The sequence below is a fragment of the Sminthopsis crassicaudata genome, chromosome 1 (assembly GCF_048593235.1).
Source record: "Sminthopsis crassicaudata isolate SCR6 chromosome 1, ASM4859323v1, whole genome shotgun sequence".
In the NCBI taxonomy this organism is placed as follows: Eukaryota; Metazoa; Chordata; class Mammalia; order Dasyuromorphia; family Dasyuridae; genus Sminthopsis; species Sminthopsis crassicaudata.
Genome location: NC_133617.1, coordinates 477,436,869 through 477,452,071, shown reverse-complemented (window position 1 = coordinate 477,452,071; position 15,203 = coordinate 477,436,869). Strand labels below are relative to the sequence as shown.

The 15,203-nt window shown below is 37.4% G+C and overlaps 1 protein-coding gene across 1 annotated transcript in view; it reads left to right on the top strand.

Annotated features, from left to right (window-relative positions):
* ADAP1 (ArfGAP with dual PH domains 1) overlaps positions 1-15,203 on the top strand; it is a 168,408-nt gene that overhangs the window by 123,871 nt on the left and 29,334 nt on the right. Inside the window, exon 5 of the mRNA XM_074281106.1 lies at positions 14,092-14,204. Within this exon, the coding sequence (XP_074137207.1) occupies positions 14,092-14,204 (113 nt within the window). The remainder of the gene's footprint in view (positions 1-14,091; positions 14,205-15,203) is intronic.

The window sequence follows — 15,203 nt, the reverse complement described above, 5'->3', positions numbered from 1 at the left end:
TATGACTAATAATCCTTTCACGTGAAGATTTCAGGCTCCTGTAGCCCTGTACTGGCTAGTGCCTTCATGTACATAATTACTGAGGGAAACTTGCATAAATTGTTAGAATATGAAATACAAAGTTTTAGAAAAATGGATGTTGAAAACTATCTGCACATGTATTTGGAAAAATAAAATACTATTGAGGAAAGAAAAAACAGATTCTTAGAATGTGGGCTTCAGGATTGGGGGAGGAGTTGAGATTTCTTAGCTTCTGTACCATATAATCAAATGCTTGGTTCTTTGTTGTTTTGCTTGATTCTCTAAATACTTCCCATGTGAGTCTTGTCTCCCTACCCAAACTGTAATCTCTCAGACAAGTTTTCATGATTTTCTTTTCTTCTCTTCTTTACCCTCCAATCCTGCCTTATAAGACTGGGCACAATAGATACTTTATAAAAGCCTGTCATTCTGAGCCCAGTTATTAGAGTGACTGAGGCTGGTGGATCTCTTGAGCTCAGGAGTACTGAGCTGCAGTAAGCTAAGTGTAGTGGATATTTGAATTAAGGGAGGGGACTACCAGGTTACCCAAAGAAAGAGGAACCCCAACCCACGTCAAAAATGAAATAGTTCAAAGCTCTTGTGCCAGTCAAACTGAGACTAAACTCTATGAGTAAAATCTGTGCCTAGAAGAGAGAAAGAGAGAGAGAGATCTGGTCCAATAGATAGATAGATGGGTGTATAGATGGATGGGATGGATGGATAAATTAACTAATGAATTAATAAGATCAAACAAAAGATTTGTTAGTTGATTAAAGCAACATGGCATAATAGAGAAACCTGGATTTGAATCTTCCCCCAACCCTTATTAGCAATGAGAACATGGTCAGATCATTTCTTTTTAAACCTCACTTTCTTTATCTCTTAAATGGGAATAATCTATAATAACATGTGAAATGTTTTGCAAATATAAAAACACGATATAAATGCCATATGAAAAGAATAATTGTTATTTGTCCTTTATTTTCAAAGAGGACCAATGACATCATAAGATGGTATCTTATGCATTTAAGTGAGGTCAAATTGCACAAAGTTGTCAGCTTCATTCTCTCTTCCTGAGTCATCAAAGTCCAGGCAAAATTCAGGATGATGGTTCAGGATACAGTAGGTGACTTTGGCATTTTCAATGTCCAGCCAAGCTCTAAGCACTTCCCAGTAAGTACCTGCTTCACCCACTTTCATTGGAACAATATATTCTCATCTACCCATTCTGCCTGGGTGTATGAGTTATTCAGGAGGACGAGTACCTCGGGTATGAGAGCTAGTGAGCCCTTTTCAGAGCATCTTTGGTACCCACCTAATTTACCCAGCTCTTACCTGGGGCTCCAAGAAGCTGTAGCATGATAGTCACACTCTGGTAAGCTATCTCAGGAGATTACCAGATTAAGAGAAAATGACAAGCCTAAAAATTGGTGAGTTGAGGGAATATTTATCCAAGCATATGAAAAGTTTCCATGTCAAAATAGTGGAATAAAAATACTAATACCATCAAGTAGATTTTAGCACGTGGTGAAAAATCATTTGAATTCATATCCGACCTTAAAAGGAGATCCAACAATCTTTATAGTGAAACCCTTTCTTTCTATGAACAATCCAGCATCAGCCTGCATGGAATTCTAGATATCAAGAGATCCTTCCTCCTCAGTTCCATCCATTGGCTTCCTTTAATTCCCATCAAAATCCCATTTTTTTACAGAAAGCTTTTCTTAGCCCCTCTTAATTTTTACTTAACCTGTATGAAGTGTTTTTGTACATATTTCTTTGCTTGTTATCTCCCTTTTTAACACTTTGAGGTCAGGGGCCATACAAAAAAATGTATTTTTCATACATTTTGTTTATTTCCCCAGTACTTAATACCTTGCCTGGCACTTAATAAATGCTTATTGACTGATAGATTCAGGTTGTTCTTCAATCAGTGAATGAAGGAAGCATTTATTTCTGTGAGAAACATTGTGTAAGATTCAGAATGTACAAATTGAAAAGTTAGACATTCCTTCCTTTTAAGGAGCTCCCAATTCTAAAGAGGGAGATAATACATGTAGAAACATATAAGATATATGACATATAAGGTTTCAACTGCAAGTCATATGGAAAAGTCCCTTGATCCTTAGGATACATTAGCAAAGGAGATGGAAATGTCCCATCTTTAATACTATTTCCATTGATAAAATCTCATCAGCTTCTTGTATTGAATTATTTTAAAATGTCAAGTTTGGTGACAAGAAAGAGTTCTTCAAAAACTATGGCTATAGCTTCTGTAGAAGCAGGTGCCAGACTGCACCTCTACATAGATTGCTTGCCAGGATGATGGCTATGAGCACTGTGGGTGGATGCCTTACTACAAAGATTCTTGGCTCAGAGTCCATTAATATCAGGGTCTGAAAGGAGATGGTGGTCAATGTGGTGGTGCTGGCTTGACCTGCCCAGCACATGATGCCTTCTATCTCTCCCTCAGAGTGTCTTGATGTTTCACCTAAGCTGACTTGTCTGCTCTGTGGTGAAAACTAGTCAGCCATTGGGAGGAATGCTTATCTCTTTCTCCATAGGAGTTGCCTATTCAGATGGTAGCCCTGAGAGCTGGCTGGAAGCAGGTCCATGGGGCAGGGGTATCACCACTACCTGAGCTCACTCCTGCCCATATTTGCCCATCAGGGTGGGCTGGTCAGACAATTCCTTCAAGGACTAAATTTCCCCCTCCTTTCCCCTTAATCTTCACAAGTATAGATTCCCCTACAAAGACCAAAGTAGAGAGCTTTCTAAATGGATATTCTCTTCCAATGCTTCTCTCTTCTACCAAGCTATTCTAGGTTGGAGAGCTCCCGAAGAATAACATCAGATTTCTAACAACACATGACCACCATCGAAGTGCAACCAACTGCAGACAACTAGACAGCTGCCACATGCTGGCTGACTTCTTTGGGACACCTTTTTTTGGGAGTCAGGGAGGCAGCCAGTACTAGTCAAATAGGTGGCTCTAAGCTGGATGTGGAAATAGTTCCTTCATCACTTACCTTTCTAATTCTGGTGCATGTTGTACAGGGACTAAGAAGCAATATGATCCACATACCCCAAGACAAGCCACAATAATAACAAACTTTAATGTCCTGTGAGCCCTTATAGTTAAATGCCCCTCAGACTCCCCTTGTCCTCTGCTAGACAGGAGTTCTTAATTTGAGAGTTGCAAACTTTTTTTTTAATATTCTGATGGCTTTCTTTTTTTTTTCTTTTCTATAATTTTTATTGATACCTCTTGTTTGTTACATCATCATAGGGATTCCAGAATTCTTCCTTTTCTTCCCCAGAGACTCATGCCATATAACAAATATTTTTTCAGGGGAAAAATTAAATTGACACAATTGATGAATATGTTGAAAAAGTCCAAAAATATATGCAGTATGTGATAGCTGTGGATCTCCCACCTCTCTGAAGGGTAGCTTAGAGGTATCTTCTCATACCTCTTTATTGAGTCCTGCTTGAGCTTTTTAATATTATTTATATATAACTTATGATTTATTATATTACATATTAAATTTAAAAATATATAGAAGTTATAATTACCCCTTTGATTTAGTTTTATAATTTATGTTGTATATTATGTATAAATTATATAGTAACATTATATCACATATAGTATCTAATATATGAGTAATTATAATAATTAATTTTATAATTTTAATTACACTTTTGACTGTTTCGGTATGTGGTTGATCTTGAATGTCAATATTGTGATTATTGGGTTATTATTTTCTTGGCTCTGCTTACTTCATTCTGCATCGGTTCATGTGATAGCGTTGCTCTCAAATAATTGGTTTTCTCTGTAACCTGTATATTTTAGTTTATGTATTTTAAAACATTCTTCCAAAAAAAGAGTCCTTAGTATTCACCACACTGCCAGAGGGGTCCATAATGATTTTTCTTCTCAATGATGGCTGTAGGTAGGATGGTTAGGAGGACATACATGCTATTCCTACGGCAAGTCTTGGGTTCAAGTTCTGGGTGTGAGTGGAAATTGTGGTCGAGATGGTGGTGGTAGTAATTTGATTTGCCTGACCTTTTCTGAGTTTCTTGCCAAACTAATGGGGGATAGTTGTCATTTATCAAAATTTCTGGAACTTCCCAGGCAGAATCCTTCAGAATTTCTATTTCATGACCAGGGTACAGATATCACGACACTTTCTGAGTGCCTAATTTGTATGCATTCAAAGTTTTGCATCTTTATCTTCAGTTATAAGCTAAAAAAAAATCCTTCACTTTAAAATTCTATATTGAAATCTATTGAATTAAAAGACTCAAGATGTGTGAGAAGAACCCAAGGCTTACTGAATCAAATCTAATTGATGTGATTTAAGAGAGCAATTTTGGCACCAAATGATATATTTGAGGTTTAGCACCAAATGTTGGGGTTCAGTCATGTGAAAATCCTTTCTTTTGACCAAAATAAGAACCAAAAGAATGGAGAAACAATTCTAAGGGATTTTAATTTGGGCTGGAGTCCTATCTTTGAATGTCATTACCTGATAGGGTGGGGAATCTTGGCAGCTACAAGTCTTTTTTGGGTTTATTGCCTGGGTTGGATATTGTTAAATAGAGTGGACCATAGCTTTCCACCTGGTAGGGATTTCAAAGTCATTAGTCCAACCCTTCGTTTTGCACCACTTTATGTGGACTTCTCCTATGTACTTATAATTTGCATTATGGTTATTTGTCCCATCCTTCTGCCCTATGGAAACTGAAACCCTGAGTGATGACCTAACATGTTCAGGGTCATGCCTATATGTGAGACCAGGTTTTCCTAATCCAAATCCAGTACCCTATCCACTATACCATGATGCCTCTCTTGAATAATAATTCACCAATAACACCCCTTGCTCTTAAAATCTAGAATTGAATAAAAGCAAACTTCCCTTAACAGAAATGTCTTATTGCATTACAATCTTTTTATTCTTTCCCACTATGTATATGGAAATGCCATTTTAATTTGATATTAGCTAAGTTAAAAAAAAATTTTTTTAATTTAAAAAATTCTAGAAATGGAAAGGGCTTCAGAATCCAGAGGGTTAAGTGATCTGCCAGAGCTCACTCAGCTAATCCATAAAGGTGGGATTCCAAAGGAATACATACTATTAATTAAAAAATTATAATTAGTTAATACATGACATATAAATATATAACACACAAGCCATTTTCTTTAAACTGGTCTACATGACCTTTACATAGTTCTAACCGTGGTAATAGCTGACATTTATATAAATGCTTTAAAGTCTGCAAGACACTCTACATATATTTTCTCACTCAATCCACACAATATCTCAGTGACGTAGATACTACAGGTATTTTCGTCTTCTTTTATGGATAAAGAAATTTAGATTCAGAGGCAAAATGATGCATTTATGGTCATTGTAGTAATTGAGTCATTTTAGTCCTGTCTAACTCGGTGTGACCCCATTTGGGGTTTTATTGACAAATATACTGGAGTGGTTTGCCATTTCCTTCTCCAACTCATTTTACAGATGAGGAAACTGAGGCAAACAGGGTGAACTGACTTGCCTAGGTTCATACAACTACTAAGTTTCTTAAGGCAAATTGGAACTCAGGAAGATGAGACTTGTTGACTCCTAGTCCACCATTTTATCCACTGAGCCACCTAACTGCCCTGCCTATCAACTAGACAATAAGTGTCAAAGAGAAGAACCCAAGGCTTACTGAATCAAATCTAATTGATATGATTTAAGAGAGCAATTTTGGCACCAAATGATATATTTGAGGTTTAGCACCAAATGTTGGGGTTCAGTCATGTGAAAAATTCTCCTTGGCAAAAGATAGATTTATTTAGGAGAAGAGGTTACGGACAAAATGAAGAGATACAATAGACACCAAGAATGGTAAATATGAAACAGAGTTGGAGAGCATATAATAATTAACTATGGAAAAGATGAGTTCCCTTATGAAACTCATAATTAATCAGGAGAAAGGAAACACCCCATGAGGTTGGAGTATGCCTTTAGCTGATAGCTTATATCCATAGAGGAGTTTAGAACCCTAATATAGTTAGCTATAAGAAGGAGAAAGACACAATGAGACATGGTAAGAGAATGAGAGGAAAGACATTTCATGGCATGGGGGAATGGATGGGAGAAAGACACCACAAGGCAGAATGTTGTGGTGTCCTTAACCTAAAGGGGTTTAGCAAAGAAAGGGGGTCACAAATGGACAGATTTATAGGGGAAATTTAATCTCAGAGATTTGACACAACTCAGATTTTTGGCTGGTCACAGCTTTCCATGACCTCTACAGAGGGTGGAATTATAAGGTTAAACTGATCCCCATCAGTAACCTTTCCTGTTTGCTTCAGGGAGTAATTCCATCAGTACCTCTGTCTTTCTCTGCCAACCCTACCTAGTTATTCAAGACCTCATCACACTAAGCAACAAGACTTGTTTGGAATAATTCTCTGACCATGTTATTGCTTGCTCAAAAATCTTTATTGGCTCCCCATTATTTACCAAATAACATACAAATTACATTTTCCTGTCATTTAAAGCCCTTCACAGCATGACTCCAATTCACCTTCATAGGTTTATCACTCACTGTGGTGACCATGCTAGTACCCTGGACACCTTAGCCGGAGTCAGGATAAGCAAAAGTCTTTATTCTTGGTCTTTAGCAGTAGAAGTGAAGAGAGTGGATCTCTGCGACCTCACCTCTTCCTCTCTCCATGCAGAAGTAACTCTGGCTAATCTCACTTCACCCCAATCCTTCACACAATTTTCTGTATACACCAAACGATTGGGCCAGCACAGGATAGTGGGAAGGGCCATTTTCCAAGCATATTCTTATAGAGTATTGTCCAATAGGTAATTAGCCTCAAGTGCTCGATTGTCCCACCCCAGTGCATTGGCTCAAGAGTTTCAGCCCTTTACATCTCCCACTTTCTTTTGTTTTAGAACACAGGTGGTCACGCCATCCCTGACTTGTCAGGGAGGTGAGAACCCCAAAAAAGGAGTTGATCATGCTCTCCCTGACATCTCAGGAAGGGAGATGAAAAGCACCAAAGGGAAGTAGGGATTGCTCGTGGGTTTCTGGGCTGAAGGATCTCATTACAAACAGATATGCACAAACCCATCAGTGTGGGAGGTATTACACAAGCACATAGCAATAACGCACAGGCTATCAGTGATGACTCTCCCCACAGTCAGTGCAGGCTCAATGTGGTGTAACAAACATGAATTGTACATGCAAGTAGTGATATAACAAACAATATAAATCAACATTGTCTTGTAAAAGATTTCCAGAAGTCCGAGAAGAAAGGTATGTAAACAATAGTCACACATATGCCTTCTTCAGCAGCCAAGAGATAGTCCAAAACCAATCTATTGTCCATTACTTCACATATCAGGGAATCCAATAATCCCCACAAGTTTTTGAAGTCCTGCAAGAGTCTTTTTATGTGTTAGGGAATCTAATGATTCCTGTAGATTTTGAAGTCCTGCAACAGTTTTATCATTTCTCATAAAATCCAATGATTCCTGAGGATTTAGAAGTCCTAAACAGTCTTATCATGTCTCAGAGAATCAAGTCCTACAACAGTCTTATCATGTCTCAGAGAATCCAATGATTCCTGAGGGTTTTGAAGTCCAACAATAGTCTTATCATGTCTCAAAGAAGCTAATGATTCCTGAGGGTTTTGAAGTCCAACAATAGTCTTATCATGTCTCAGAGAATCCAATGATTCCTGAGGGTTTTGAGTCCTACAATAGTCTTATCATGTTTCAGAGAATCCAATGATTCCTGAGGATTTTGAAGTCCAACAATTCTTGGTGTCCATTAGTCAAATGCCATAACTGTCATGCTCTTTCAGTGGTGGGCACAGTCATCAATGGAACCACCTGATGTTTCTTGGGTCTTCTCTTTTATTTCAAGGGTCTGCTCCGTCTCTCTCCACTGGACAAGGTGAATATGGCTCGTTGGCACTGCATATCCTAAATATTGAAAAGGAGCATGTCTTTGAATTTTTTCTAGAGCTATGTGCAATTTGTAGTTCCTTAGTGTTTCCATGGTCTTTTCTGAAATCAGCCTGCTCATCATTTCTTATAGAACAATAATATTCCATTATATTCACATCCCATAACATATTCAGCCATCCTCCAACTGATGGGCATCCACTCAATTTCCAAATCTTTGCCTCTAAAGAAAGGGTTGCTATAAATATTTTTGCACATGTGGATCCTTTTCCTTTTTTATAATCTCTTTGGGATATAAACCCAATAGAGACACTACTGGATCAAAGGGTATGGACAATTTAATAGCCCTTTGGGCAAAGTTCCAATTTGTTCTTCAGAATGGTTGGATCAATTCACAGCTCCACCAACAATGCATTAGTGTCCCAGTTTTCCCACATCCACTCCAACATTCATCATTATCTTTTCATGTTATCTTAGTCAACCTGAGAAGTATGAAGTGGTAATTGCCTTATTTTGCAAATAAGGAAACCAAGGCCCAGATAGTTAAGTGGCTTATCTTGGTTTCATAGATAGTAAGAGTCAGAGACTTGATTTCAGCCAAGGTTTTCCCCAACTCAATCCATCTGTTTCTTTATCTACTATTCCATTTTGCCTCTTAAAGTACACACAAGTGTTTAATAAATGCTCAGTAAAATTAATTGAATTGAATGCTGTTGATATTCTCATATTAAATTACTTTGTATTGCTCAGCATATACTTTTTATATGATTGTCAGTGTATATATAGTTTCTTCCCCTCCTCCTAGTAGAATATAAGCTCCCTAAAGGCAGGAATTCTTTCATTTTTGCTATTGTATTCTTATCATCTAATACATAGTTACAAACCAGTTGATTGAACTACCTTAGTCCTTGTTGATCTTTCTTACTGGATTCCCATCTTCTATACCACACTGTTTACCTCTTTATATATTAGCTCATTCTCATGTTAACTCATCCTCACCATATATTAGCCTTGTAATAACACTGATAATAATAATAATAATAATAGCATTTACATAACATTTTTAAGTTTGTAAATTTTACAAAGCTCTTTATCAATATTATCTCATTTGAATCTCACAGCAACCTTGGGAGGTAGGTGCTACTGTATGAAATGCAAAGCAGGTCCCAAAAGTTTGGGGTTGCAGACTGGTGTCATGAGATGTCTCAAAAGAATTTACGGACTTGAACTTATCTCCAAATGAAGGGACAAAGTTTATTATAATTATAACACCAGTTGAAGCAGGCTGAGAACCAGGAGCAAGAAGATAAATTTTATAGGAAAAAGATGTAGAGATAGGTGTTTCATGTCCCTGATATGCTAATTTTTTGGATTAGAGGTTAGATGTAGTCTGATACAAACCTCATTCTGGAATTTTATAGTTTAGTCTGATATGTACCTCATTATTATCTCAGAAACTTTGTTTCATTGATGGACAGATTGTTATCTGTCAGTCAGCAATGTTTGTAGGCTAGGAAACTTTAGGATTGTTGACAAACAGATTGTTAGAACAGTAGCACTCCTGAGGTCTGAGGGCCTCAGGATTACTGCTATTTTTCCCCTAGAAGCTGCACCACATCCCTAAGATTATTATCCTTATTTTCCAGACAAGGAAATTGAGATGGACAAAGATTAAATGGCTTCGCCAAAATCCCACCATTACTAAGTGGTCTTGATTGACTCAGTTTGAATGTAAATAGCAGTCTTTCCTGGTTTGGCAGAGGGTCTTCCCAGGTATATTTACTTATTTGTTTATTTGTTTAGATTTTTTTTTTACTAAGTAGAAGAGGAGATTCTTTGCTTCATTTGCTACCCAGCCTTAATCACTGAATGGGTACGGCCTCAAACTGAGAACTGTTGAAGACCTTAGCTTAAAAAGACTAAGGTAACCAATTTCATTTAAGGCCATCTCCAGTCATCTTGATTTATACCTGATCACTGGACCCAGATTATTCTGATAGGGAAAATGAGGCCGATGACTTTGCCTAGCCCCCCTCACTTAAATTCAATTCACTTGCATGTCATGGTCCTCTTGAAGGAAGGACAAACCACAAATGTTTGGGTTTCAGGTTAGCTTATTAATGAATAAGCTAATAGATCACCTAGTTCTGTTGCCATGGGGCTATAGTTAAAGTAATCTGGCTTATTTCAGATGCAGTCTGCAAAGTTGTCTTATAATCTTCTTGCTACAGAGAAAATCGTGGGGTTTGGTGACATTAGTGAAATCAGTGGGGAGTTGCATTTTCTTTTTTTTAGTTTTTTAAAAATAATAACAGCTTTTTATTTTTCAAAATATATGCAAAGCTAGTTGGAAGTTGCATTTTCTAAGGAGGGTCTTGAGGTGAGTTAGGATAGGTTATAAGTGAATAGTGGTAAAATAAGAACAACAGGGTAGACATAAGTAAAGGTTTGCAAAGTTCAGTGAAAGTTCTCTTATGGAGATTTTTTTTGCAGGAAAGCAGCTAAATTGCACTAAAACAGCAGATTTTCTCACAGCAAGAAACAGTTAGATTGAGATATTTGCACTGCACTTCCTTTTTATTTTATTTTATTTTTTTATTTTATAATTATAAATTTTTTGATAGTATATATGCATGAGTAATTTTTTATAACATTATCCCTTGTATTCATTTTTCCAAATTTTCCCCTCCCTCCCTCTATTCCCTCCCCTAGATGACAGGCAATCCCATACATTTTACATGTGTTACAGTATAACCTAGATACAATATATGTGTGTAAATACCATTTTCTTGTTGCACGTTAAGTATTAGATTCCGAAGGTATAAGTAACCTGGGTAGATAGACAGTAGTGCTAACAATTTACATTCACTTCCCAGTGTTCCTTCTCTGGGTGTAGTTGTTTCTGTCCATCATTGATCAACTGGAAGTGAGTTGGATCTTCTTTATGTTGAAGATATCCACTTCCATCAGAACATATCTTCATACAACATTGAAGTGTACAGCGATCTTCTGGTTCTGCTCATTTCACTCAGCATCAGTTCATGTAAGTCTCTCCAAGCCTTTCTGTATTCCTCCTGCTGGTCATTTCTTACAGAGCAGTAATATTCCATAACCTTCATATACCATAATTTACCCAACCATTCTCCAATTGATGGACATCCATTCATCTTCCAGTTTCTAGCTACAACAAAAAGGGCTGCCACAAACATTTTGGCACATACAGGTCCCTTTCCACTCCTCAGTATTTCTTTGGGATATAAGCCCAATAACTGCACTTCCTTTTAGAATATTTGGTAGACCCAGCTAGAGAAAAAGATCATGGGCTTAGAGATGGAAGGAACTTTTCATATCATGTAGTCCCCACTCCTTTTACAGATAAACAGGCCCAGAGAAGGTACTGATTTTTCCAAGGTCACACAAAGAGAGACAGCATCAGAATCTGAACCTCTAGTCTTGATTTCAAATCTAGCATTCTTCCCGCTGAGCTACCTTGCCTATGTCTTGAGTCAAGTCAGCCTATCCATGGTGGCAAGCAAAGGATATGAATGAGTATAATGAGTGTAGGTAAAAAAGAGAAGGTTGAGGCTTATTCTAAAACAGAGGTTCTTAACTGTTTTTACGCCATGGGCCCCTGTGAAAGTCTGGTGAAGTCTATAGAGCCCTTCTTAGAAGAACATTTTAAAACACATAACTAAAATGTACAGGTTACAGAGAAAGCCAATTATATTGGAGTAAAGCTATCACATGAACTAAGGCAGATGAAGTAAGCAGAGCCAAGAAAACAGTATGCCCAATAACTACCCCAATGAAATGCAAGAAAAAATGCATCAAAACAATCAAAAGTGTGATACAACAAAATTATAAAGCTCAAGCATGATTTAATGAAAAGGTATGAAAAAAGACACCCTCTAACTGCTTCTTCAGAGAGGTGGGAGGTCCACAAGCATTATACATTGCACATGTTTTTGGACTTTTAAAAATGTATCCATCAGTTGTGTCAATTAATTTTCCTCTTGAAATAATACTATTTGTGTTTGTAGCAGCTCTTTTTGTAGTGGCAAGGAAGTGGAAACTGAGTGGATGCCCATTAGTTGGGGAATGGCTGAATAAGTTATGGTATATGAATGTAATGTATTAGTATTGTTCTTTAAGAAATGATGAGCAGGCTGATTTCAGAAGAGCTTGGAAAGACTTACATGAACTGATGCTGAGTGAAGTGAGTAGAACCAAGAGAATATTGTACACAGCAACAACTAGATTATGTGATCATCAACTATGATAGATGTGGCTTTTTTTAATAATGAGGTGATTCAGGGCAATTCCAAGAGTTTTGTGATGGAGAGAGCCATGCAGAGATTGAGAGAGAGAGAGAAAGAGATTGAGAGAGAGAGAGAGAGAGAGAGAGAGAGAGAGAGAGAGAGAGAGAGAGAGAGAGAGAGAGAGAGAGAGAATGTACTATGGGCACTGAATGTATATCACAATCATATTATTTTCACTTTTGTTGGTGTTGTTTACTTGCTTGTTTTTTCTTTCTTATATTTCCCCCTTTTGATCTGATTTTTCTTGTATAGCATAATAAATATGGAAATATGTTTAGAAGAATTGCACGTTTAATGGGATAAGTCTATAGGAGGGAGAAAAGAAGGAATACTGGGGATCTCTATGAGGATGTTAGAAAAAGGCATCAATAAATAATGTGTTAAAAAAAAAAAAGGAAAAAGTTATCACAATATTTTTTTTAAAAATCACCACCTCTCAGTTAAGAACCCCTGCTTTGGGAGGAGCCCTTTAACTGTGACTCATTTAACACTGAGGTTTCTTCTATTATCATTGTGGCTCACGATGCTGAGAAGATAGCATTTGTACTGCCCTTGCTTCAGCTCCACCCCAATACCTCCCAGTCTGAAAGCAGTTATCTTTTGAGTACTAGGTAAGAAAACAAAATGGGAGAATCTTCTTGGCTCAAATTGAGTCACCAACTGTCTTGTCTGAATCTATCTCTGTGAAAGTTTAGTTCTTAATGTAAAAATGAAGTAGTGTTTTTGTGCATAATTTTGTCCTTTTTTCTAATGCCTAATGAATTCTTATAATTATGATATTGTTATATTTCCTCTCAAGTGATAGCTGAGAAGCACTTATGTCTAAAGTATTATTAGCTATTTAAGACCCTTAGAAGACTATACTAGATAGGAAATTCCCAAGGCCCAGTTTAGCTGCATCCACATAGCACGATTAATTACATAAGGATTACCTCTCATTTTAAGAGTGGTGGCTCATGGAAAGATTTACAATCTGAGTATCCAAGTTTGAACCCTGGTTCATTCACATAGTATTTGAGGCTTTTAAGAAGGGGAAAAAATCACTGAATAGTAGAACTCTCTGAGTGGCAGCTTCCTTTTCTGCAAAATGGAGTTAATATCTCACAGGTATATTAGGAGGCTCAAATTATGTTTGATTTATGTATCTAAAGTTATTTGTAAACTATAAAGCACTATGGGTAGCAAGGTGGTTTAGTACAAACAAACCTTCTTAAGCTGGGGTCATAGACCCATATAGGGTCACATAGCTGAATGCAGGGGACACAAAATTGTGATTTATTATCAGTAAATGTTTGATTTGTATCTTTATTTTATATACTTATATACCTGATAAAAAGAGGTTATGAGTAGAAAAAGTTTAAGAAGTCCTTGTGTTGTAGATAAAATGGATAGACTCATATTCGTGAATTCAAATCTGGCTTCAGACTCTTACTAGCTGTGTGATCCTGTGCAAGTCACTTAACCTTGTTTGCCTCAGTTTCCTCATCTGTAAAAATGAGCTGGAGAGGGAAATAGTAAACCACTCCAATATCTTTGCTAAGAAAACCCAAATGGGATCATGAAGAGTCACATACAAGTGAAAAACCATTTAATAATAGCATAAAGCACTCTAACAATATTGGGGACAGTTATCAGCATCTCTACTCTCCCACCCACTTTCTACTGACCCTTTGGGGCATCTGGGGTCTTAAATGGGTTGGATTTTTAATGAGGAATAGCTAGTTGTAACCAACTGTGTGTATAAATTTGTGCTTTTCCCCTTCCTCCTTTAGGATACCGAGAAGGATTTCTTTGGAAGCGAGGTCGAGACAACGGACAATTCTTAAGCAGGAAGTTTGTATTGACCGAACGAGAAGGGGCACTGAAATATTTCAACAAAAATGACGTAAGCCTAGATTGGGGGTTTTGGGGGTTGGACAAGAATATTTTGCAGATGTGGACCGTTTATTATGGGAAATGATAAAGCACGTCCAGTGTCTGTGTGTTGCAAAACATTCTTCCTTTTTCAAAGTAAAGGATTAGCCTGGGTCACCTTGGGCTCCAGGTTCCTCTCAGATACTTCCACAGGAACAATTTAAAATAGAAGGCTTCCAATTGTTGTCCAGAAGAATTAGAGAGAATGCTGAAGCTTTTATACATGAGGAGGTGGTGGTGGTGGTTTAAAGTGTCTTTCACTCTGTCCAAAGTGCCTTCAAGAAAACAAAGAGAAGTCTAACCTAGGCAAATCACATAAATCCTGGACCTCAGTATCCACATCTGTAAAATGCAAAGGTTGGATATTTAAGTCCCCTTCTAACAATAAATTTGTGAGCCTGTGAGTGTCCCATACCCAGAAATGCCACATGCTGGCACCCAGGTTTATTCACTCACATACTGTCTCACAGTTCTCTTTCTACTTTCTCCTACTGGCCTCTGTGGGCACACCTTAGATATTTATTAATGGTCACTGTGGGCAAGGAACAGCTTGGGACAGTGGAGGAGGCTCCAGCATTAGCTTTGATGTAGACTCAAATCCTGACTTTGTTTCCTTCCTCATGTATAAATTATGGGGGTGGAGCTAGAAGATTCAGAATCCCCCCACCAAACACACACACACACACACACACACACACACACACACACACACACACAAACACGCAAACAACAAAAAAGGATTACTTGTTATTTCCCCAGTTATAAAAAATCTTTTGGCTTGACTTCTCTTTTTCTAGATCTTTTTTTGGGCAAGACTTTCATGATGTCCTAAATGCAATCTTTGTAAATCACTTGTTCCTTCATAAGAAGTTAATTATAAATCATTCTCATCTATTAAATAAAGCCAGTTCCAAAGTCTTCCTCCCCCCCCCAAAAAAAAAAAACAAAAAACAAAAACTCCTTTACCTCT